The 24,916-nt window shown below is 37.4% G+C and overlaps 2 protein-coding genes and 1 pseudogene across 2 annotated transcripts; 1 reads left to right on the forward strand and 2 right to left on the reverse strand.

The window, feature by feature from the left end:
- Positions 1–3,193: 3,193 nt before the first annotated feature.
- LOC133825321 (uncharacterized) lies at positions 3,194–5,325 on the reverse strand. The gene is made up of 4 exons (XM_062258281.1): positions 4,728–5,325; positions 4,527–4,649; positions 3,827–4,335; positions 3,194–3,652 (listed from the first exon to the last, which is right to left on the reverse strand). The coding sequence occupies exons 1-4, from the start codon at positions 5,323–5,325 to the stop codon at positions 3,194–3,196; spliced, it is 1,689 nt and encodes a 562-aa protein (XP_062114265.1).
- A 3,513-nt stretch (positions 5,326–8,838) lies between these two features.
- On the forward strand, positions 8,839–15,234 carry LOC133825322 (polygalacturonase inhibitor-like; annotated as a pseudogene).
- LOC133823361 (uncharacterized) lies at positions 11,621–12,703 on the reverse strand. Its single transcript, XM_062256051.1, has 2 exons — positions 12,281–12,703; positions 11,621–11,978 (listed from the first exon to the last, which is right to left on the reverse strand). The coding sequence occupies exons 1-2, from the start codon at positions 12,678–12,680 to the stop codon at positions 11,944–11,946; spliced, it is 435 nt and encodes a 144-aa protein (XP_062112035.1). The 5' UTR covers positions 12,681–12,703; the 3' UTR covers positions 11,621–11,943.
- Positions 15,235–24,916: the final 9,682 nt, after the last annotated feature.

Consider the following 24,916-nt stretch of genomic DNA (forward strand, 5'->3'; position numbering starts at 1 on the left):
CATCCTCAGAATGATGGGCAGTCTGAGAGGATGATTCAAGTGTTGGAGGATATGCTCAGAGCGTGTGTGATCGACTTTGAGGGGTCATGGAGTAAGTATCTCCCATTGATTGAATTTTCATATAACAATAGTTACCAAACAATGATTGGAGTGGCTCCGTATGAGATGTTATATGGGAGGAAGTCTAGATCACCAATTCATTGGGATGAGATGGATGAGAGCAAATATTTGGGGCCAGATATGGTTCAGAGGACAAATGAAGTTATAGAGAAAATTCGAGCTAGGATGCTCGCCTCACAGAGCAGACAGAAAAGCTACGCTGATCCTAAGCGTAGGGACGTGGGGTTCCAGGTTGGGGACCACGTGTTTCTCCGAGTTTCACCATTGCAAGGGTTGAGGAGATTTGGAAAGAAGGGCAAGCTGAGCCTTTGGTTCATCGGACCTTTTGAGATCCTGGAAAGGATCGGTCAGGTGGCTTCCAGATTAGCCTTGCCACCATCATTGTCAGGAGTCCATGACGTATACTATGTTTCCATGCTCCGGAAGTATGTCTTAGATGTGACACATGTGTTGAGGTATGAAGACTTGGAATTGCAGACAAATCTAGCTTATGAGGAGCAACCAGTTCAAATCTTGGATCGGAAGGACAAAGTACTACGGAATAAGACAATTCCTCTTGTTAAATTGTTGTGGAGGAATAGTAGGGTCGAGGAGGCGACCTGGGAGCTTGAGTCAGCGTTGCGAGATCAAAATCTCGAATTATTTAGGTAAATTTCGAGGACGAAATTCTCATTAAGAGGGGATAGTTGTAACGACCCAAATTTACTAATAAGGCTTAGGGGCCTTGATTAGTGTGACAGGAGGGCATAACTGGATTATATGTGAATTAAATGATTAAACACATGTTATATGATTATTTGAATATCTGTGATGCATGACTATGTGTATTAGTATGCATGTAGGCCCTGAGTAAGTTAGAAGGGCACATTCGTAATTTTGGCCCATTGAGGGTATAAATGTAAATAACTGTGATAAATTGTTGAGACCACATTATTATGTGGATATATTTGTAATCTGTGACTTGAGGCGATCCTAGTGAACGGTTTAGCAAAAAAGTCACGGCGAGGATTTATACCTGGCTCGGGGCGAGCCTGGAGGTATTTATGGGAATTTAGGGAATATATTGGAGTCTATTTTGATATTAAGGAATATAATTGGTGATTAGTTAGGTGTCGAGAAGTAAGAGGAAAATATTAGAGACATTAGAGGAATTAGCGAGAATTGGGTGTAATGACTAAAATGCCCTTAAGATGTTTAAAAGATTAGTTTTAAGTGGTAGGGCAATATGGTCTTTTGGTGTTTAGGATCAGAGATAAGGGTCATGCTGCTTTATGCCTTAGTGGGTTATGTAGAAAGTTGTAGTAGGCTGAAGAAAAGAAAAAGGAAAAGAAAGAAGGAGAAAAGAAAGAAGGGAAAAGCAAGGCAACTCTCTTATACGGTTTGGGTGTTTCTTCATAAATTTTTCTGCAACTCATTGGAATCCATGTTTTGTGCAACTCATTGGAATTTGCTTGATGATGTTGTCATGCCTGTTAATGTGAAGGGTCTTATGCACTGGATTTTGTTGCACTTTAATGTACAGCAGAGATCTCTTACGGTGTATGATTCAATGTCTGGTGCAAAGCATGAAAATCAGACTTTACCTGTCGTTGAGGCATTTGCTGTTTTGATTCCTCTTCTATTGGAGATGATTGATTTCTATGTTCGTAAAGATATTAATCTTGATGTTAGCCCGTATGATGTGGCAGAGAATGAGTCTTTGAAGTTGAGCATTGTTAAAGACATTTCTCAACAGACTGATTGGTTAGTTTGTTTATTTGATATTAGTTTTTTTTTTTTTTTGTGTTCTATTTTGTTTATATGTTCTTAGTTGTTTTTTTTTTTTTACTTTTTTCTATTATGCAGTGATTGTGGGGTGTTTTCTACTTATTTTGCTGAGCAAATAATTCTTGGGAAGGAGAATGAGATGCCTAAAAATATTGATGTTCGTCTCCTTCGCAAAGACATTGCTGTCAGCTTGTACTATCATGGAAAGAACAAAGAACTTGAGGGATACTTAACTAGCGATGAGTTCACTGAGAAGCTTCTGGAGAGGAGACAGAAAAGAATGAAAATTGCTGCATAGGCTTTTAGTGATATTATATTTCTTTTGGTTTTTTATCTTTGCTACAACTGTAATTAAATGATGAATCAATTTCTAGTTTAATAGTTAGCTTTTTTATTTTTCTTCTTATGTAAAACATTTGGATTCTTAAGGTCATTTTATATATACATATTAGTATATCGTTTTGTTAATTCTTTTGCTGTAAGCGTTTGGAAGAATGATTTAGAGGGTAACCAGGTACCCAGGTTGTTTATTTGCTAACATACCGAGGGTAACTGGTTACTTAATTGTTTTTTTTTTTAAAAAAATTCCCCATTGGTTTGTTTTTTGTTAATTACATTTCTTAATATATTTTTTAGATAACACTTTAAAGCAGGTACCTAGTTTTCTGTTTGTTTTTGTATTTTTTTCCTCTGTTTTATGGAATAATTTGAGGGAAACTAGTTCCTAGTTGGGTTGTTTAACTAATTTTATTGGTGATATTTGAGGGTAACTAGGTACTCAGACTGTTTGTTTCCTAATATACCGAGGGTAACTGGTTACTTAAGTGTTTTTTTTTATTTTTCCCCTAAGCTTGTCTTTTTTATAGTTATGCAACTAGTTTATTAAGTTAATATTAAAGTAACTTTAATATTATATATAGACGAGTTTGTGATATAAGAAAGTAAAGGTTTTAATTTTTTTATTTTTTTTTGGCTTTTAGATTGTTATAGTGGGGTAATTTATCTTGTATTGAAACTTCAGGGTAACTAGTTACCTATATCGTTGTTTTTTTTGTTAATTTTTGGTAACTGGGTACGATCTTTTTTTTTTCGTCATGGTTTATTTATAGTGATGGTAGCATTGAAAAATAGAAGCAAACAAATCCAAGAAATTATTTTGAAAGGATTTTATAAGTTTGCATAACCAATCAATGTGTTTCATTTTGAAACAATCTTATTAAAATACTGAATGATACTTGATGAATATGAAAGTCTCTCTTTCAATGAGTAAAGCTATGAAAGGTTTTTTTTGCTGTAGAATATGAATCTATGTCTTTGGCTTTTTCTGTTTATTTGGCTTCTGAAATGGAGGATTCCTGCAAGTCTTCCTGTTATGTCCTGGTTGTGCACATTTCCCACATGTGATTATTACCTTATTTTCCCCTCTTGATCTTATTCGTTTCTTTCTGGGTCTTCCTGCAGGGATTGTTGCATTTGGAGGCAGCACTATTATGTCCAAGTGTTGTGGGAGATTCCATTCATCTTTATGGGGCAAAGGATGAACATTTTCTTGATACAATGCTTTCAACGTTTGTGTTCTGTAGAATTTTGCACAATAATCATACACACTCAAGTTTCTTTTTGCAATGACAGCTACTGCATGGCCACAAGGTATTTCATCTTCTTGGAACCTATTGCAAGTGCATGTTCTATTATGTATATTTACTGTGAAATTTATCCCCTTTTGATCACGAACTTGGTATTCTATTGTGTTGAAAGGCAAGACCTAAAAATAGTTTGTCATGAAATAGAATCAGATAATAAACATTTTAACTAGACTTAAGATTTAAAGTAACTAGTTATGCTTCTGTGTAAAAAAAAATTCCTGTTCTTATGGAAGGTAACTGGTTACCATCTATTGACAGAATAAGGATTTGTAAGAATATGTTTAGTTGCATACCTCATACTTCATTTTTGAAACAATGTCATATCTCAATTCATTTTCTGTTGCTGTAGAGACTTTTGTGAATGTTCCATTTGGATTATTTGAGTTGTTCCACACCCACTTTTGAACCAAACTTCTAAGGCATTCAACCAAGATATCAATGGGGAGATTTCTTGCAGCTTTTAGTGCAGCGTTGAGTGATTCTGCGATGTTGGATGTCATCATGGTGTATCTTTTTGTTGGCGAGTATGATCTTGCCCAAGTTTCATACTTGGCTTTTTCTAAATAGGGCCTAATGCGTCTATCAATTCTATCAAGGCCTTTCATGTAGTTTTCACATTCTGTCTGTGTGTATGCTTTTGCTGGTGCAATGAATTTCATTTGTAGTTCTTCTCCATGGCTCCCATACTTGCCTTTCAAATTATTGAGTAAGTGAAACATGCAAGCTCCATGGAAAGCATTTGGGTACACCATATGTACTGCGTTGTCTATGCTCTTATGTCTGTCAGAAACTATAGCCAATCCTGTGGAGTACAAATATTTTTAAATAAAAAAACAAAAATTAAGTATTTCTCAATTTTTTTTTTTATTTTGGTGAAGGTAACCAGTTACTTTGGTCAGATTCTAAAAGAAATAGCATGTATTTGTGTATTTTGTTTTGGTAAAATGTTCCTATTTGTTTGTAAACAAGAATATATCGTTGAAGCTATCATACCTTCGGGTTCTCCATAGGTTTCTCGCAGTTTGGAGAAGAACCAAAGCCATGAGTTATCATTTTCAGAGTCTGCTATTCCAAAAGCCAACACGAAAATGTTGTTGTTTGAATCTAACGTTGATGCTGAAAATAGGGTACCACCATGTGCATTTTTCAAAAAAGTTCCATCAACAACAATTATAGGCCTCAAGTATCTCCAACCCTTGATTGAGTTAGAGAAAGCTATGTATAGGTATTTGAATCTATCTTCCTTGTCTGTGAGTAGGTGTGTTATTGTTCCTGGATTTGCTTGCTTCAACATGTAAAGATATATTGGCAACTTTTGATATGAATCATCGGGGTTCCCTCTTACTAGACGCAAAGCTTTCTCTCTTGATCTCCATGCTTTTGTGTATCCCATAGTTACTCCAAAGTCATCATTCATATCATTCATGATGTCATTTGGAGTGTAATTTCTTTTGATTGACTTGTACTTATTCTTTATTAATTCCCCAACTACGATGCTTTTTGCTTGCCTATGGTCTTCCAAAACAATTTCAACAGAGCAAGTGTGATTTGGATTGCATTTCCGTACCTTGAATAAATCTTGATTTTTGTACTTAGATGCTCTCGCCAACCAGTTGCATGTTTCATCTGCGCAAGTAACTAGGTACTCTCTAGGTTCTGATCTTTTTGTTTTGAACTGGAAGTTATGCAGCATTGCATAGTAGCTAAGGGCTGATTTGACTGTGTTCTTATCCTTGTAAATTTGTCCTTGCTCTATTGTGTTCACTCTGTAATCAGATATTACTAGTTGCATTTCATCCAACTTCTTTTTTCTTTTTGTATTGTCCTCAATTATGAAATCAGCTACTTCTTCAGCAAAATGAGGTATGTATGACACATTTATGCCCTCATTTGTTGTGCTTCACATTCCTTCTTCAAGTAACATTTGTTCATTGATGGAAGGTTGATTTGCTTGCATTAATAATGTTCCCACCTCCATTTCTTCTGCTGTAGCTTTCTGATTTGCTAGTAGAAGAAGGTCATTTTCATTGCTTGATTCTTGAACTATAGTGACACACAATGGTAAGTCTGTTATTTTAGCAGCAACTTTTTTCTTTATTTCCAGGAAGAACAACACTGAATTGTCTGTTACAACCTTCATTGGTGGTGTTCCTTTTTCTACTTGATAAGAAACTTCAATAGTTGCTATTTTTTCCTTTATCTCCTTTTTTATCAAATTCACCAAGTTGTCAAGAGAACAATTTGGTGGTATTAATATCCCAGTCATTGTGTATCCTTGGTACTCGTTGTTTTCATTCCAATTGCCTCCATATTGAACCAAAGAAGTAATATTGTCCATATCTGTAAAATTTGGCAATTTTTTAAGTAGTTAGTTGGTTCTAAATCGGCTAGGTAACTGGTTAACTTAATATTTAATCACATATTCTCCTGAAACATTTAGCTTTTGTAGGGTAACTGGTCACACATAGTTTTGTATATTTTATGTTTTTCAAATTAGTTATATATATTGATTGTTGTTGCACGGTAACTTGTTACACTTAGTTTTACACATTGTTTTTTTTTTTTTGGAGGGTATCTGGTTACCTTAATAATGAATCATATATTGCCTATTTTTACACTTAGTTTTATATAGTTGTAATTTCCTCTTAGTTTTATTTATTGTCTGTTTTTCAGGGTAACTGGTTACCCTATTGTTACTGATTGTTTTTGTAGTAAATCTTCCCAGCTACATCAAATAATTTTTTTTTTTATTGTAAAGATATTTAGAGTGTCAAATTTTTAGAGTTCTTGTTTCTTGTCTATTTTTTTTGGTTAATGAATGTACAAAAATCAGTGGGAAGGTAACTGGTTCCCTTAATCTGTAGTTGCATACCGTTCTGAAATATTTTAGTTGAATTTATTGAATTTTATTCCAAGTAACTGGTTGTCCTAATGTTTCTGAATGTTTTGGCTGTTAAAATTCACACTAATATCAAATTATTCTTTTTATTGTAAAGACAAATTAAGATGTAAAAATTTCAGAGTTATTGTTTCTTGTTTTTTTTCTGGTTAATCAATGTATATAAACCAGTGAGCTTCGATATTTTTTTTCTATTTTTTAGTTTATAAATTGTTTCTGTTTTTCAGCAAGCACATTTGATCATGATCATTTTTATTATAATCAAGATAATAGTTGATTTAACATAGTTTGCAAAAAAAATAAAATAAATGACAGCAGAACAGGGTTGACAGAGGAAACGGTTTCTTGCAAACCTTGTTTCTTGATTGTGTAGTGGATATGCAGGTCGCCGGAATCTTCAAAGATTGTAGCTAGTATGATTGGAAGAATGTTGGAATTTTTTTGATTTCTGCAGAAAGGGACCATTGCTTTAGTGATCAGATTTTTCTTGCATTTTTTTGGCAGAAGATGAGGTCAAACCTTTGCTAGAGTTGGTCGATTGTTGTGGTGATCGCCGGAGATACGAGTCGTTGCCGGAGAAGGAAGCTATCACCGGAGAATTGAGTGCCGGAGATGGAAGGAATAGTAACGTGGTTTTTTTATCATGTTTCAGGCATGAGCAAATGAGCAGAGGAGGATTGAATTGGTAATTACATGTATACCCCTGATTTGTGCTGATGTGTTGTTGTTTAAATTTTAATTGTGGTATGTACTTATTTTTCCCATATTCTAAGTTTTCCTTGTATAAAATCTTCCATACATATTATAAAAAGATTGATTCCCCATATTTTTGCACAATTATGGCTAAAAAGCCATATTTATGAAAATTTCCCTTAAAAAATTATAACTAATAATTTTATAGAAATTTTAAAATTATTTTACAATATTTAACCAATCAATAAAAAAAAAAATTTAGCTAACACTAATTTAAATTTTAATATACAAATTATTATAAATAAAAAAGTTAATAATATGAAACATTTATAAAATACATAATTTTTAAAGATATATTTACAAAATTTAGTTTATTTTTAAAATTAAATTATTCCTTAATTATATTTTAAGATTTTTTTATTTGAATTTCGACGACATTTTATAACTGTCTGTATTAGGCTTTTATTAACTGTCGACATTAAGGTCAATATCGACAATTTTTAACTATCGGTTTTGGTCTCGAATTAACTGTCATAGTTGGGGTCAACAACAACAATTTATAACCGTCGGCATTGGTATTGAATTAACTGTCGGCGTTGAGGTCAATAACGACAGTCAAAAGCAATGGTGACAGTTATTCACTGTCGGCATGGATTTCTATGCCTACAGTTTTTAACTGTCGGCGTAGAGTCGCGCTATGCAATGGCTGTCGTGGTTGGGTGTCGGGAAAACCCAATTTTGTAGTAGCGTATTCATGTACTTATTGTTTAATCTTTAATGGAAGGTTTTTGCTTTCCAAAAATAAAAAATGTGTGATATGGTTCAAAAAGATTTAGTATTTTTGCTTTTACTATCTCATTTATTTATTATATTATTTTGTAAGACATACCCATTTCCAATTGTCGGTGGCTATATTAATACTCCACATGCATAATTTGTAGCACGTTTTATGGACTAGTTATAACATATTGTCCCACCTCCTTAAGTTTTTGTCAAAGTTCCGGTCAGTTGACAAGCAGGCAGGCAGGCAGGCAGAGGTAGGTAGTGAATTTTAAAGAATCAACGATGACATTTGCCTTTTCTGTATGATAAACTTTTTTATCGCTAGTCCCATATATACTCATACATCCCTTTCCATCGCAACAACTTTTATCCATTATCTCCAAAATTAATTTATAGAATTATAGTTTCATTTTATTTTAAGAAAATGTTTAATTCTTTATTTTTATTACAATGACGAAGACACAGATTCTTCGTCTGAGTAAAATGGAGCTTTAAACACTCTTATAATTATTAACAAGAAGTCTCATGACAAGAAGTACCATCTTTAAATGTATCCTCCCATTTTCAGATCTGCAATTGGAAGAGACAAGTATGTCCAATAAAATAACATTATTTTTTACAAAAATCAGGAAGATGCTCTAACATAACATAAACGAACAAAAGCAAAGAGCCTGTCGATCATATCAGTATGTTTCAAGAATTTAAACAAGTTTACTTCAACCAAAATTTGAGCTTAATGATAAAAATTCTCCTCTAACGTACATTTATCACTTTTAAGCTGAGTTCCCACACAATCATGTTAGCACCACTAGGAAAATGGTCTGATTAAAAAGACATAATTATTTTTCTCTCTCTACTTTTTTTTTATGCAATTCTTTTCCTAGCGCCACATATATATTTCCCTTGTTAATTGTGTACATACATATTTACAATTAGAATGATGCCTGAACTATAAATACAACTATATCAGCCTCTCAATCCACACCCTCTGCATATAATAAAATGATAAGTTCAATGATGGAAACCTCAAAACTAGTCTCCATTCTCTTCCTCACTCTTATCCTCTTCTCCACCTTTTTCAAGCCTTTGTTACAGTACACACTCCTCAACAGAAAACACCTCAATATGCTCTATTATTACACAAAGGACCATTATATATAATAAAGGCCCAAAAGAATAACAAAAAACCCGAAACAGTTACAACAACCAACTTATATTCCTAATACACCCCCTCAAGATGAACAGTATAAATTTTTTACATTCATCTTGGAGATTAGCTCATGAAACTGATTTGGAAACAGGGGCTTTGTGAGAACATCAGCAAGGTTGTGTTTTGAGGGGACATGAATAAGCTTGATGGAGCCATCTTGGACTCTTTCACGAATAAGGTGACAATCGATCTCGATATGCTTCGTCCTCTCATGAAACACCGGGTTTTCCGAGATGTGTATAGCAGCCGTGTTGTCACAATAGAGAATGGCGGGATGCGAATGCTGAATGTCAAAGTCCTTCAGAAGGGAGAGAAGCCATGAGATCTCGCATGTGGCATTGGCCAAGGGAGAGACAGTGGTTTGCTTCTTAGATTTCCATGAGATGAGAGATTGTCCAAGGGAGACACAGTATCCAGACACAGATCGTCTGGTATCACTACAAGAAACCCAATCTGCATCTGTAAAAATTTTGAGAGATAGATCTCCACAGTTAAAGTTAGTTTCAGCATAAGCATTTATGTGAGGAGGGGATTGAGCATAAAAAAAGAGGCCTTGGCCTGGAGTGCCCTTTAAATATTGAAGGATACGATGCGCTGCATTGAGATGAGGAGTCCTTGGAGAAGCTAAGAATTGACTTAGCTTGTTGACAGCAAAAGAAATGTCAGGACGAGTAATCGTTAAGTAGATGAGTTTACCGATTAACCGTCTATAAATGGTGGGGTTAGCTAAGAGATCCCCTTCATCTTTGTTGAGTTTGGCATTAGGCTCCATTGGAGTGGAAGAAGGTTTGACCCCCAAGTAACCTGTATCACTCAATAATTGTAAGGTAAATGGGCGTTGAGACATAGATATACCTTTGGGAGAACGCCCAATCTCAAGGCCTAAGAAGAATCGTAAAGGGCCAAGGTCTTTTAGTTGAAACACAGAGTGTAACATGTCTTTAAAATGAGAGACAGCAGTATCATTATTTGAACCAATAATAATATCATCAACATAGATTAGAAGAGCAATAAAGATATTAGAAGAGCTCTTAATGAATAATGTGTGGTCCGATTGAGATTGACGGAAACCACTAGAAATAAGGTATGTGCTAAGTTTGTAGTACCATTGTCTTGGGGCTTGTTTTAAGCCATAAAGACTTTTGGTTAATTTACAAACCGCATCTTTTGGTAGGGGACTATGGGATTTATACCCTTTTGGAATTGTCATGTAGACATCTTCTTTTAAGTCCCCATGTAAGAAAGCATTGTTGATATCTAATTGGTATAAAGACCAATTTTTAATGGCAGCAACAGCAAGAAGTAATTTAAGGGTATTAAACTTTGCAACAGGTGCAAAAGTGTCAGAGTAATCAATACCTTGCTTTTGGTTGTAGCCTTTGGCAACCAACCGGGCCTTGTAGCGATCAATGGCTCCACTTGGTTGATATTTGATTTTGTAGAGCCATTTGCATCCTATAGCATGCTGGCCAGGAGGAAGAGAGACAATTTCCCATGTGTGATTTCGGTCAAGTGCATGAAGTTCATCATGCATAGCTTCCTGCCGCTCTGGAATGTTTGAAGCTTGCTTGTAACTGGATGGTTCTTCTACCATATGGGCAGACAAAATGGCAGCCCGAAAGTGATCATTTAACCTATCATAAGATATAACATCAGATAAGGGGTAAGTAGTAGAGGAATTAGAAATAACAAAGTTACAAGCATAGTCTTTGAGATAGGAGGGGCGAGAAATAGTTCGGCCACTTTTAGAAGTGGTAACCACATGAGAGGGATCCTCAAGGGCGTTATTGAAAGAAGAGGACACTTGAGGATGAGTAGATCCTGTATCAAACACTTTAGTTAGGAGAAAAGAATCATTAGACACAGTAGAGTTATCATGCTTCAAAGGATAAATATGTTCATAGAAGATGACATCTCTAGAGTGAAATATCTGGTGAGTCTCAATATCAAGCAAAGTATAGGCCTTCATTCCATGAGGATAACCAATAAAAACACAAGCTTTAGATCTAGGTGAGAATTTATGTCTATTTCGATCTAAAGTTGAGGCAAAAGTAAGGCAACCAAAGTTTCTAAGATGCTCATATGAGGGCAATCTATTATAAAGCAGCTCAAATGAAGTCTTTTTCTTTAAAAGTAAAGAAGGAGTTCTATTAATTAGATAGACAGCTGTGCTAATGAGATATGACCAATAAGATATAGAAATATGAGATTGAAATAATAATGACCGAGCAACATTGAGGATGTGTTGATGCTTTCGTTCAACCACGGAATTTTGTTGAGGCCGATCAACACATGAGTGAAATTGTTCAATCCCTTTGGAAGCATAGAAAGAAGATAGGTTAAGTTCTTTTGCATTATCACATCTAACAGCTTTAATAGAAATGGAAAATTGAGTAGCAATTAGAGAAAAAAACGGAGGAATAATAGTTTGCACATCAGATTTTGCTTTAAGTAAATATATCCATGTAAATCGAGTATGATCATCAACTATTGTAAGAAAATACTTGTAACCTTCTATGCTAATAACATGAAAGGGCCCCCAAATGTCAAAATGAACAAGATCAAAAGGCTTAGGAGCACGATTATTATTAGACACAAAGGGAAGCCGTTTTTGTTTAGCTAAGTGACAAATAGAGCAAACATGATCATAAGACTTGTTAGAAAAAACAAGAGTTTTATTTATTGAATTTGAAATTGACATAGAAGGATGGCCAAGGCGGAAATGCCATTGATCCATTTTAGTACAAGTATTAAGAGTGCTGTCAGAATGTACAACATGTAAGAATTGACGGTCTTGTTCAAAGTAAAACAGCCGGCCTATTTTCTTAGCAATCCCAATCTTGGAAGTCCGAGAGGGTGCCTGAATAAAGCATTCAGAAGCAGAAAAAATTAGAGAGTGAGAACTATGTTGCAAGAAAGCATTAACCGAGAAGAGATTATGCTGAAAATCAGGTACAAATAAAACATCAGTCAAAATAATGCAGCTAGAAAGCTGAACAGTGCCAGAATAAGAAATAGGAATGATATGACCATTAGGTAAAGTTACTAAAGTGGCAGTAGGATGTTTATCAATGGTCTTAAAACATTTAAGGGAGTAACACACATGGTGAGATGCTCCACTATCAACAATCCACAGACATGAAGGGAAGTCAACGAGATTACCAGAGACTTGTGAGGCAATCGGCATATTGGTGTCTGTGGCAGCCACGGTGTGCTGAAGATTCTGACTTAGGAGGGAGTTAAGCTGCTGGCTGAGCTCGGTTTGGGACAGCACAGGTGGTTTGCCTAAAATCGACCCAGAAGCAAGAGAAGCGGAAGCTTGATGAACAGAAGGTTTGATAGCTTCATCTTGACGACGCTTGTCACCGTACCCAGGAGGAAACCCATGAAGAAAAAAACATTTTTCCACTAAGTGACCCGGCTTGAGACAATGAGAACAAGTGGGTCTCGGTTTCTTTGATCTTGATGGAGGAGGCTTGGTAGAAGTGTGTGAACTCGCAGTAGCAGCAATGAAAGGAATGGTGTGGCATAGACTTCTTTGTCTTTCTTCTTGAGAGATCATGGAGAAGACTTTGGACAGCGGAGGAAGAGGATCATAGAGCAAAATTTGGGCTCTTACAGAAGAATAGGAGTCATTGAGACCAGCCAGAAATTGCATTATTTTATCCCTGTGATAATAGCCAAGCAATCTTTCAATAGCACCACATTTACAGCCACAAGAACAAGGGATAATTGGCTGAAACTCCTTGAGTTCATCCCAAATAGCTTTGAGATGAGTAAAGTATGAATTGACATCCGAGTCACCTTGTTTGATGGTGTGGACTGAAGTTTGAAGCTGGAATATGCGAGGACCATTGCCTTGATTAAATCGCTCATGGAGGTCATTCCACATAGCGGTGGCTGAATCTTGAAACATAATGCTAGCTGCAATTTCACGAGAAACAGATTGTAAAATCCAAGCCATAACCATATTATTGCACTGAACCCAAGCATGAAAAAAAGGATCATGGGGAGGGGGTTGAGGCAGGGACCCGTTTATAAACTGGGTTTTATTTTTGGCAGCAATGGAGATGGAAGCAGCCCTCTTCCATGACTGAAAATTTTCTTGACCCGTTAAAATCTGAGTTGATATCATAAAGTTGGGATTGTCTCCGGTTCCCAAGTGATAGATGTGATCAACTTGAGATGGTTGACAGATAGGGGCTGTTGAGGCACACGGAATGCCAAGGCTCGGAGGACCATTGCCAGAAGGAGCAGAGCACCTTGGGAGAACAGCTGCCGGAGTAGGGGGCTGAGGACCCGGAGAAGGAGGCGAAGGAGCAGTTGGCAGACCGGCACGTGGAGGCGATGAAGAAGAGCCAGCAAGAGGCGCAGCAACACTGGGGTTCGGAGAAGGACCAGGCACCATGGTCGGAGCTGAAGGAGACACACCAGGGACGGTGGCCGGCGCAGGGGGCAAGCTGGAGACAGAGGAGCTTCGTGGCTAAGATTATCTGGTGCGAGCCATGAGCAAGGAACCATGCGACTGGGCAGCGAGGAAGGTGACGACTGAGCAGGGAGGACGGTCGCGAACCAGGCGGCTGAGCAGAGACCGGTCGTGGCTGAGCAGAGAGGCGGCAACGGGATCCAAGAAGAGGGTTTCAAGAAGAGGGTTTCGGTTGCAAGAAAAGGGTTTCAGAAAAAACAAAGAAAGGTTTCAAGAAGAGGGTTTCAGAAAAAAGAGGGTTTCGGTTTGGATATCAAGAAGAGAGTTTCAGACAAAAAATAAAAATAAAAAAATAAACTCTGATACCATGTTACAGTACACACTTCTCAACAGAAAACACCTCAATATGCTCTATTATTACACAAAGGACCATTATATATAATAAAGGCCCAAATGAATAACAAAAAACCCAAAACAGTTACAACAACCAACTTATATTCCTAATAGCCTTCTTTCTCAGCTCAGCTCTGCCACCCAAACGATAAAAAACTCCTCCTCCAAATCAAAAAAGCCTTCAAAATCCCTTACACCTACGCCTCTTGGGACCCAAAATCCGACTGCTGCTACTGGTACGGCTTCAAATGCCATGAGAAAACTCACCAAATCTAAACCCTCTTTGCAAACAATGGCGACCTATCTGGACCGATCCCACCCCAAGTCGCCGACCTTCCGTACCTCGAATACCTTGACTTTCACAAACAACCAAACATCACGGGTCCAATCCCACTAGCTATTGCCAAGCTCAAAAACCTAAAGTCCCTCATGATCACCAACACTGGACTCACAGGCCCGGTCCCTGACTTCCTCGGCCAACTGAAGAATCTCGATTTTATTTCTCTAGCGTTCAACTCCCTCACGGGACCGATCCCGAGATCGATTGGCCTGCTCCCGAAACTTACTGGGCTCCGTCTGGACCGTAACAAGCTCACGGGACCGATCCCAGACACGTTCGGACAATTGAAAGGAAATGATTTCTATCTCTACCTTTCTCATAACCAGCTCTCTGGCAAAATACCAACTTCGTTGGGGAGAAAGGGTTTCACATATATTGACCTATCAAGGAACAAGCTTGAAGGTGACGCGTCGTTCCTATTCGGGTCGGATAAGACCATGACCCAACACGTGGACCTGTCGAGGAACTTGTTGGAGTTCGATCTTTCTAAGGTGAAGTTTCCTAATAGCTTGATATTCTTGGATCTTAACCATAATAAGATAAAGGGTTCCATTCCCGCGGAGCTGACAGTGCCAGAGTTCCAACAGTTTAATGTTAGTTATAACAGGTTGTGTGGGAAGATTCCGATGGGTGGAAATTTGCAGAAGTTTGATTACTCGGCTTATTTCCATAACACGTGCTTGTGTGGAGCTCCACTACCTAAGTGCAAGTAGTAGTAACGTGGTGGAAGAATTATGATTTATATGTTGCTTCTTATTGTGTGCATCGAAGTAATGTTGTCGTCCGTTTGTCATTAATTAATAACTAAATGTATTGTTTGTCGTTAATAAGCTGTACTTTTGTACCTGCTTTTGTGACTCATTGTTTGATCTTTTAATATTGTTAGGTGAACATTGAAAAAGAAAGGGAAGAATATTTAGAATTTCTCAAATTAATATCATCATAAGTTAATTATAATTAGAATGGTTGTGACATTAATTTTTATTAAAAGTTTACGAAAATTTTGAAAGGGTCTCCTGCAAATTAATTACACCCAGAAAATTACCTATATATTGTTTGGCTAGTTTTAACCATAATTGTAGTATTTACATTTGGTTCAGCCATTGAACCTAAGTTCGCTCTCGTGCTACTAGGATTTTTAGGCCATGGACTTCCCCTGACTTTGATTAGTTCCTTATATTTTTTCTTTTCTTTGGCTATTGACACTAGGCTTACTACGCTCGTGATATGCCTAGTTTCCTAGGTCATCCTCCATGAGACACTATACTCTGTGAGGTTGCCCTAACCCCAGGCCCCCAAGTGATTGTAGACTTGTCTGCGATCACTTGTTCAGGCCAGCGAGTGAGTGCTCTAAGAATAGGACAAATAGAATAAAAAGGAAACTAAAATATAAGCAGATTCTTGTAGATTTTCTACCATGTTTTGTCTACATAATTTCCATTACTTGTGCCCGGAGGCTACACATTGATTACAAATTTTAACAAAAATACAATGCTCACATCACTGGTAATACAGGCGGAGATACTCAGCATTGCAGGTGTGGGGTACCTACTACCCACCCAGTTGGCCAAGTTTGTAAGTCCCTGGACATATAACGCTCTTGACTTGGTACGGACCTTCCTAGTTATGGCCCAACACTCTAGCACCACGATCGTGGGTGGCTAAGAAGAATCTTCGCAACACCAAATCTCCGACCCCAAATTTTCTATCCTTCACTTTGGAGTTAAAATATCTTCCAACTTTCTGCTGGTAGGACGCTACTCGAAGATGAGAAGCTTCGCGGAGCTCCTCAACGAGGTCTAGAGACTCTCAGAGTAAAGTGTGATTTGTGTTGATCATACATATCTCTTTGGTGCGTGGAGATTGCTGCCTCAACTAGGAGCATGGCTTCGTACCCATAAGCCATGGAGAATGGCTAGTCGCCAGTGGTCAATGGAGGTCCTGGCGGTGTTGTGGTTACTCCACAATGCCTTAGGCAGCTCCTCGGGCCAAGCTTTTTTTGCCTACTCCATTATTTTGTTCAAGGTGGTTTTAAGCGTCTTATTGACTTCTTCTACCTGTCCATTTGCCTGCGGGTGAGGTATGAAGGAGAAACTCTTCACCACCCCATGCCTTTGACAGAAATCCGTGAATCACTGTCAAACTGTAGGCCATTGTCGGAGACTATCTTCCTCGGGAGCTCGTAGCGACAAACGATATTCTTGATGAAGAAATCTAGTGCCTCCTTGGATGTGATGGTAGCAAGAGGTTCAGCCTTGACCCACTTCATAAAGTAGTCGACCGCCACAATTGCATACTTCACTCCCCCCCTTCCCCATGGGCAAGGACTCGATAAGGTCAATGCCCTAGACTACGAAGGGCCATGGACTTGTCATCTGAGTGAGCTTATTTGGAGGAGATCGGGGTATGTTGGTGAAGCATTGGCACTAGTCACACTTCTTGACTTAATCCATCACATCACCATTCATAGTGGGCAAAAAGTATCCTTGTCTCAAGACTTTCTCGGCAAGGTTCTACCCCCTAGCGTGGTCCCCAAAAGAGCCTTCATGCACTTCCCAGAGAATGAGACCGACTTCCTGCTTGGACACACATCGGAGCAAGGGCAATGAATATCATCGCCTGTAAAACTTACTATCCATGATCACATACTGAGGAACCTGATAAAGAAACTTTCAAATTACCTTCTTGTCCTGGGTAACTCCATGGAGACAAGATACTTCACAATGGGCTCCATCCAGCCATCATGGGGCTGGGCTGCTTCTACCTCCTCGGGGGCTGAAATGCTTGGAGCGACCAAATAGTCAATAAGGACTATGTTGATCAACTCAGCATCCTTGGTGGGAGCAAGCTTAGCCAGGGCATCAACATTAGAATTCTGTTCCCGTGGCCCTTGTCGTATGGTAAATTTATTGAAGCTTTGCAACATTTCTTGGGCCTTCACCAGATAAGTGGCTATCTTTGTCCCCCGGGTCTGGTACTCTCCGAGCACTTGATTGACTACCAAATGTGAGTTGCTGAAGCTCTCGAGGCCCTTGACCTTAAGCTCCAGTGCTTTGTACTCAGCCTCATTTTGGAAGCATTGAACCCAAACCTCACGGAATTGTGGACCCTATGTCCTTCAGGGGATACCAAGATCAGACCCGCTCCAACTTCGTTCTCATTGGAAGACCAGTCTACGTACAACTTCCATTTAGGCCTGACCACTGGGGCGTACCCCAGTCTCTCATATATTTCTGTGCATTCGGTGATGAAATCTGCCAGTGACTGTCCCTTGATGGCGGTCCTCAAGTGATAGGTGATGTCGAACTGACTTAGTTCAACAACCCTTTTAAGGAGTCTCCTGGATGAATCCACTTCTAAAGGACTTGCTACAAGGGATGGTTAGTGAGGACCTTGATAGGATGCGTCTTGAAATAGGGCCTTAATTTCCGAGAGGCCACCATTAGACAAGAAGTTATCTTCTCCATAAGCGGGTAGCTAGACTCCACCCTTAGGAGTCTCTTGCTTGTATAGTACAGGAGGAGTCCCTCCGACACAGCCATATAGAGGAGGAGGGGTTCTCCATCTATGGGCTTTAAGAGGATCGGTGGGTTGGCCATGTGCACTTTTAACTGCTGGAACGTTGTTCGCACTCCTCCATCCATTCGAACCTCAGACCATCTCGGAGTATGTTGAAGAATTGTATGCACTTATTGTTGGAAAAAGCTTATACAGGATCTTTATTTATTTTCATGTATATCTAATATTAAACAAATTAATACGAGATAGCCTAAAACATGTTACTAAAATTGAATTCATAGAGAAACAAAGAATAGAATACTTACAGTATACGCAGCGGAATTAAGAGTCCTTCCTTCAGTTTCTCTAACTCTTGTATCGTTTCTGTCGCAGAGTATTATCAAGAAACTGAACCGATCTTCTATTTTCTTCACAATCTTCCAATGTATCCTTAGAACCACCTAGACTAGTGTGGGAAATTCTCAACACATGAGATAGATATAGAGAAAAGAAGAGAAAATAACAAAGAGGCTTAGAAAAGGATTTGTGTTTAGAGAGAATCTAAAACTATCAGAAAATCTGACTTGTGACTTAACAAACTTCTTAGAAATCTTAACTGATTACTTCTCTCTAAGCACTCCTTTTATAGACTCAATTAGGCCATTTAATTTAATTAAGAAATCAATAAAATAACTGCCATTTTGAAGCCCTAGGTCGAAATTATCATGGGCTATAGGCCCGTGAAATTTCCCATTTGATTATAAGCCCATTGGACTTAAAATCGAGGCCTGTATTATTTTCTATTGATTTAATTAATTAAATAATTATTTAAATCCTTTATCAAATTAATTATTTATAATTTGAACCTTGATTTAAATTTATTTATTAATTTAGATACCAATTTATCTTAATTAATAAATCTGCCATAATTTCTCTTTTCTTCTCAAAATTACACAACTCTGTGAAACTATCCAAAATTGACCTGGTCAACTTTGATAATTCTAATTGATAATGAAATCAATTAATTGAGACTATCTAGATGATTTTATCCAAGGTACAATGGGGACCATGGGCCTATGAAATCAAGCTCCAATAAGTTATCATAAATCTAACAAATAAATTTACTAACTGATTAATTCCTCGTGACTCCACTATAGACTTGGAATTGCACTCTTGAATTCATAGAACGATCTATAACAAATATAGATACGCTATTAATTATCCATTGTTACAACCATAATTGTCACTCAATCCTCTATAGATGGTCTACAATGAGATGGGACTAAAATACCGTTTTACCCCTCATTGTATTTTATCCTTAAAACACTTAGTTCCTTGTAAATGATATTTCAGTAAACTAATTTAATTACTGAAATGAGATCTCTATCATTTAACACCTTGAACCAAACTAAAAGGAAACCATCGTTTCACTTCTTCATCAGAAGCTATAGATGTTCATATCTATGATTAACACTCCCACCCAATTATACTACCGAGTTCCCAAGATGTAAGTATGGGCTAGTCCGTAGGGTAAGCTGGTAACGAACAAGTCAAAAAACTCAAATAATACAATTAGTTAGAATACTAACCACTCAGAATTGAGATTGAATTGAGCTATGGTCAACTATATGATATGACTAGAATAGATAATAACGGTATGTTTACTTATCTTATCAACTGTCAATATCGGTCCTGTCCGATGTAACAAATACATCCGATCTTATCTACTTTGCTAATGTTCTGGAAAGAACATAACACTGTAATGTGTAAGTAGATCATATCGTAGATTGGCAAGTCAGTGTAAATCCGGTGCACTGACTATTCTTAGGACTAACTTATTTTTGAACATATAATCATATTTATATTCCACTGTGATTACGTCACTATAAATAAGATTATCTATATGCTCGGGATTTGATAGAAGTTTAAATTAAACAAATAATCATGAAAATAAAACATGTGAGCAAAGTGATTGACCAAGTCAAAAAATGATTTCTATTCTTTTATTGATAATAAAATGAGATTACAAAGAATTTGGGTTTTAATTAGGGCATAAAACCCCAACAAACTCCCACTTGCACTAATTGAAACTAATGCCTTAATTCTACTAATCCCATCTCCTTGATATGCTTATCAAATGTAGATTCAGGTAGTGTCTTTGTAAACGGATCTGCAAGATTGTCTTCAGTTGCAATCTTCATAACCTTCACATCTCCCCTGGCCACATATTCTTGAATAATGTGATACTTCCTTTATATATGCTTACTTCTCTTGTGACTTCGAGGTTCTTTCGAGTTGGCTATCGCTCCTGTATTGTCACAAAACAACACAAGCGGTTTATCCATTTATGGAATAACACCAAGATCTGAATAGAACTTCTTTAGCCAGACTATTTCCTTAGCTGCTTCTGATGCGGCTATGTACTCAGCCTCCATGGTGGAATCTGAGATTGCAGACTGCTTTACGCTTCTCCAAATCACAGCTCCACCCCCAAGAGTAAACACCATTCCAGAAGTAGACTTTCTGTCATCGACATCAGTCTGAAAATCTGAATCGGTGTAGCCTACAAGGTTCAGAACACCACCCTTGTAGACTAACATATAATCCCTAGTCCGTCTCAAATACTTCAGGATATGCTTAATCCAATGTTCTGGTCCTGGGTTTGACTGATACCTGCTCACTACTCCCACTGCATAGCAGATGTCTGGTCTAGTACACAACATGGCATACATCAAACTTCCAACTACAGATGCGTATGGAACTTTTCTCATTGCATCTTCCTCTTCAGGAGTCTGGGGAGACTGCTTATTTGAAAGATGAATTCCATGGGGGGACAGTAGACGTCCTTTCTTGGAATTTGTCATTGAGAAACATTCAAGTACTTTATCAATGTAAGCTGCTTGAGATAGAGCTAAAAGTTTATTCTTTCTATCCCTGATGATCTGGATACCTAGAACATAACTTGCTTCACCCAAATCCTTCATATGGAATTGAGTGCTCAGCCAATTCTTCACATCTGATAATTTCTTAACATTGTTTCCAATGAGTAAGATATCATCTACATAAAGAACCAGGAATACCACTATTTGAGGTAAACACAGGGCTCATCAATATTTTGTTCAAAGCCATAGGTTTTGATTATTTCATCAAACCTAAGATTCCAGGAATGAGAAGCTTGCTTAAGTCCATAGATGGACCTATTCAACTTGCAAACTTTTCCTTCTTGTCCAGATACTCTAAATTCTTCTGGCTGATCCATATAAATGACTTCGTCAAGCTTTCCATTAAGAAAAGCTGTCTTGACGTCCATTTGCCAGATCTCATAGTCGAGAGCGGCTGCTATGGATAGGAGGATGCGAATGGATTTGAGCATGGCTACCGGACTAAAAGTTTCCTCATAGTTCACGCCTTCTCTTTGGGTATAACCCTTTGCCACTAATCGAGCTTTATAAGTCTCGATATTTTCATCAACACCTCGTTTCTTCTTGTAGATCCACTTGCACCCAATGGCCCTAAAGTCACTAGGTGCTTCCACAAGATCCCAGACAGAATTTGAGTACATGGACTCCATTTCCTGTTTGATGGCTTCGAGCCATAGTTCCTTTTTAGGGCTAGCCATTGCCTGTTTGAAAGACAACGGATCATCATCACTAGTGTCACCAACAACCATATTGGTTTCACCATCCAAACCACAGCGAACTGGGTTCTTCGAAACCCTCCCACTACGACGAGGCTTCGTGACTGTTTGCTCAGGAACAGTGGTACTTTCTTCATTTAAATCGACTTGCGTCGGTTGTACATGAAGAGTGGGAATTTCATCATCAACTTGCGTTGATGACGATGGAATATTGGTTGGAGTCAATTCTTTAACCATCTCCTCTAAAACTACTTTGCTGCGAGGTTTAAAGTTCTGGACATAGTCATTTTCCAGAAAAGTAGCATTTGTAGAAGTAAACACTTTCTTTTCTGAATGACTATAGAAAAGTCCACCCCGAGTACCTTTAGGATAGCCAACAAACATGCAAACTTCAGTTCTGGTTCTAGCTTTCCCTCCTTTTTCCTCAGGACGTGAGCAGGACACCCCCAGATTCTATAATGGCGTAAACTAGGTTCACGACCATTCCAGCGTTCTAAAGGTGTTTTGGGGATTGATTTTGATGGCACGACATTGAGAATGTCATTTGCGGTTTCAATTGCATGTCCCCAGAACGAAATTGGTAGAGTTGAGTAACTAAGCATGCATATAACCATTTCCAATAAAGTTCTGTTTCGGCGTTCCGCTACACCATTTTGTTGCGGAGTACCTGGGGCAGTAAGTTGTGATAAAATCCCAAGTTCAGTTAAATGATCTTGGAACTGCATATCCAAATATTCTCCACCCCTATCAGATTGCAATAACTTTAATGTTTTACCTAATTGGTTCTGAGCCATTGTTAGGAATTCCTGAAACTTTGAAAATGTTTCTGATTTCCTATGCACTAGGTAAAGACATGAGTATCTAGAGTAATCATCAATGAAAGTGACGAAATACTCAAAACCACCCCTGGCTTGTATATTCAAAGGTCCACAAACATCTGAATGCACAAGACCAAGTGATTCTTTGGCCCTATCGCCCTTTGCAGAGAATGGACGCTTGGTCAGTTTGCCTTATAGACAAGATTCACAGACAGGTAATTCACCTAAGGTGAGTTCCCTCAAAGGTCCATCCTTTGTAAGTCTTTGAATCCTATCATAGCCAATGTGACCTAGTCTCATGTGCCATAAATACGTCATATTATTGTTATCGGTCTTTTGACGTTTATTGGTCCTAGGTTTAGCTACTTTGAATAAATCATTGTTAAGAGCGAGGGGTTCGTTAGGTCGCAGAATATAAAGCCCGTTTTCCAAACATGCAATACACAATTGTGATCCATTGAAAGAAATAGATATATTAAAACTTGTGAAAGTCATAACAAATCGTTCTAATTGCAACATGGAAACTGAAATTAAATTTCTACTAAAATCTGGAATAAAAAATACATCTTTTAAAATTAAGTATTTATTTCCGAACTTCAGACGAGCTATTCCTCTAGCTTGGACCTTAACGAACGCTCCATTCCCCACTTTAAGCTTTAAGCCGCCTTCGTTCACTTCCTCCCACTATTCAAGAAGCTGTAAAGAGTTACAAACATGGTTAGTAGTTCTAGAATCAATAATCCAAACGGAGTTATCATTCTCTAAAACACATGTTTCTAAGATAAATGAACTATAATCATTACCTTTGTTTTTATCTGCTAGAAACTTGGGGCAATCTTGTTTCCAATGCCCCTTTTCTTTGCAGTGAAAACATTTATCTTTACCTTTCTTGTTTTTCTTGTTCTTCCCCTTAGGCGTCTGTGCAGTTGGTTGTGCACTCGTCTTTGCAGCCTTTGTAGGCTTGGGGTTGTTTATTTGTCCACATTTCCTCTTGTTTCCAGCTTTCGAAGACGAAGCTTGATTAGCTTCAGCCTTAGCTAGATCAGCAACAACATCAGTAGTTTTATTTTCTCCTCCTTTACTAGGTCCACCCATGACAGGTTCAATAATCTGAAGCTCGTTCATGAGCTGAGTCAGACCATAGTTGAGTTGAGCACGAACATGCAGACATGGTGCTATCCAAGCATTTACGGTACCATCACGAGCATTGACGATGCCATCACTAATGTGTGGACATGGAGCTCGTTCTGGGGATTCCTCAATCATGACGAATTCAGAGTTGTCACATATGAACACAATGTTGATGTTCTGCTTCCAATTAAGGAAGTTTTGTCCAGTGAGTTTCTCCATCGAAAGTTGAGAAAGGATGGGAGTAGACACATACACTACTTAGCTTAAAACTACAAATTATCAATAAAATAGAAATCAATCACATTTGCTCAATAAAACTTCTATTCACACAAATTTCAAGAAATAGCACAACATATACCAAAAATATGTAAGATATGAGAAAAAATTCCAAAAACAATCATATCTCTATTTCTTTAGGTTTTTAACTAATCTATGATACCCTTGTCCTGGTTGGCGAGAGTAAAAAATACCACTAGTTAAATAGAGTTGTAAACTCATTTAATAATGGACACCACTATTAACAACCTACTATTCGATCAAAATAAGAAAACAAAATCTCTTATTTTATGAGCTAGACCCACGATTTCAATAATCATAGATTTAGTCCTAGTAGTCACCGTAGGGGTGAGTCTAGTAGAATTTGACCTATAATTATCTATCTTTTGAAATCTAACCTTGTCAAAATAACTAATGAACACCTTCCGTAGGGGACGAATCAAAGTGCCTTGAAGCCCCATTAAGTTATTGGCTATGCTAAACCAATGGTGGAGATCGAATAAAATTCTTAAAATAAGCTCATTATAAAATTAAAAATAGTATTTTTATTATTTATTTTTAGAAAATTAATGACTATGGTTTTCCTAAAAAAAAATTAAACAGATTAAATTTTTAAAACCAAAGTCCTATAATTTCTTATTAATTCTAAAGTGTCACATTGAAACAAATTCAATTAATTTAGAATTAATTTGTTGCTAATCAATATTTAGGTTTAACTAATATAATGAACCAATATAATTAAGTCCAACTCAGGTAAATGGGCCTTAACAATTGGGCTTGTATGGAGGAGGGCTGGGTCCAGTATGTCGTTCCCACTACAAATGCCCCCTATCTTCCATACAAGGTCCAAAAGATAGGAATTTCAACCTTCGTTTTATTAATTATTATTAATTGATTAGGCCCACTATAGTCATGCAAAGCAAATGGGCCTTCACAAGTGGAATCACCCACAAGAGAGGAATTTAAACTTTACATTTTCTAATGGGCCCAAATAAAACCTATCATTTTATGAATATTTTATTTGGCAAAATACCATATATCTAACAAACATATGGGCCACTATATGCATCTAAGCCTAATTGCAAAAATACCACATATTGTGCAAACAGACATGTTATAATTGGATGGGCCTAATCATGTTACTATATGAGCAATTCTATGAATTTATGCAAAAATACCACAATTTATTTCATTTGCAAAAATACCACAATTTATTATCTAGAATTTATCAAAAAAATTCAAATTAATTAAATTTTTTTAAAAAATAAGTCAATTTAAA

This window comes from Humulus lupulus, chromosome 3, assembly GCF_963169125.1.
Source record: "Humulus lupulus chromosome 3, drHumLupu1.1, whole genome shotgun sequence".
In the NCBI taxonomy this organism is placed as follows: domain Eukaryota; kingdom Viridiplantae; phylum Streptophyta; class Magnoliopsida; order Rosales; family Cannabaceae; genus Humulus; species Humulus lupulus.

Coding starts and splice junctions, on each gene's coding strand:
- LOC133825321 (XM_062258281.1), bottom strand. CDS start 5,325: ATGCAACTAGTAATATCTGATTACAGAGTGAACACAATAGAGCAAGGA. Junction 4,336..4,526: donor AACCTATGGAGAACCCGAAG/GTATGATAGCTT, acceptor TGTACTCCACAG/GATTGGCTATAGTTTCTGAC. Junction 3,653..3,826: donor TTTCAAAAATGAAGTATGAG/GTATGCAACTAA, acceptor AACTATTTTTAG/GTCTTGCCTTTCAACACAAT.
- LOC133823361 (XM_062256051.1), bottom strand. CDS start 12,680: ATGATCTCTCAAGAAGAAAGACAAAGAAGTCTATGCCACACCATTCCT. Junction 11,979..12,280: donor GATTGCCTCACAAGTCTCTG/GTAATCTCGTTG, acceptor TGCTTTATTCAG/GCACCCTCTCGGACTTCCAA.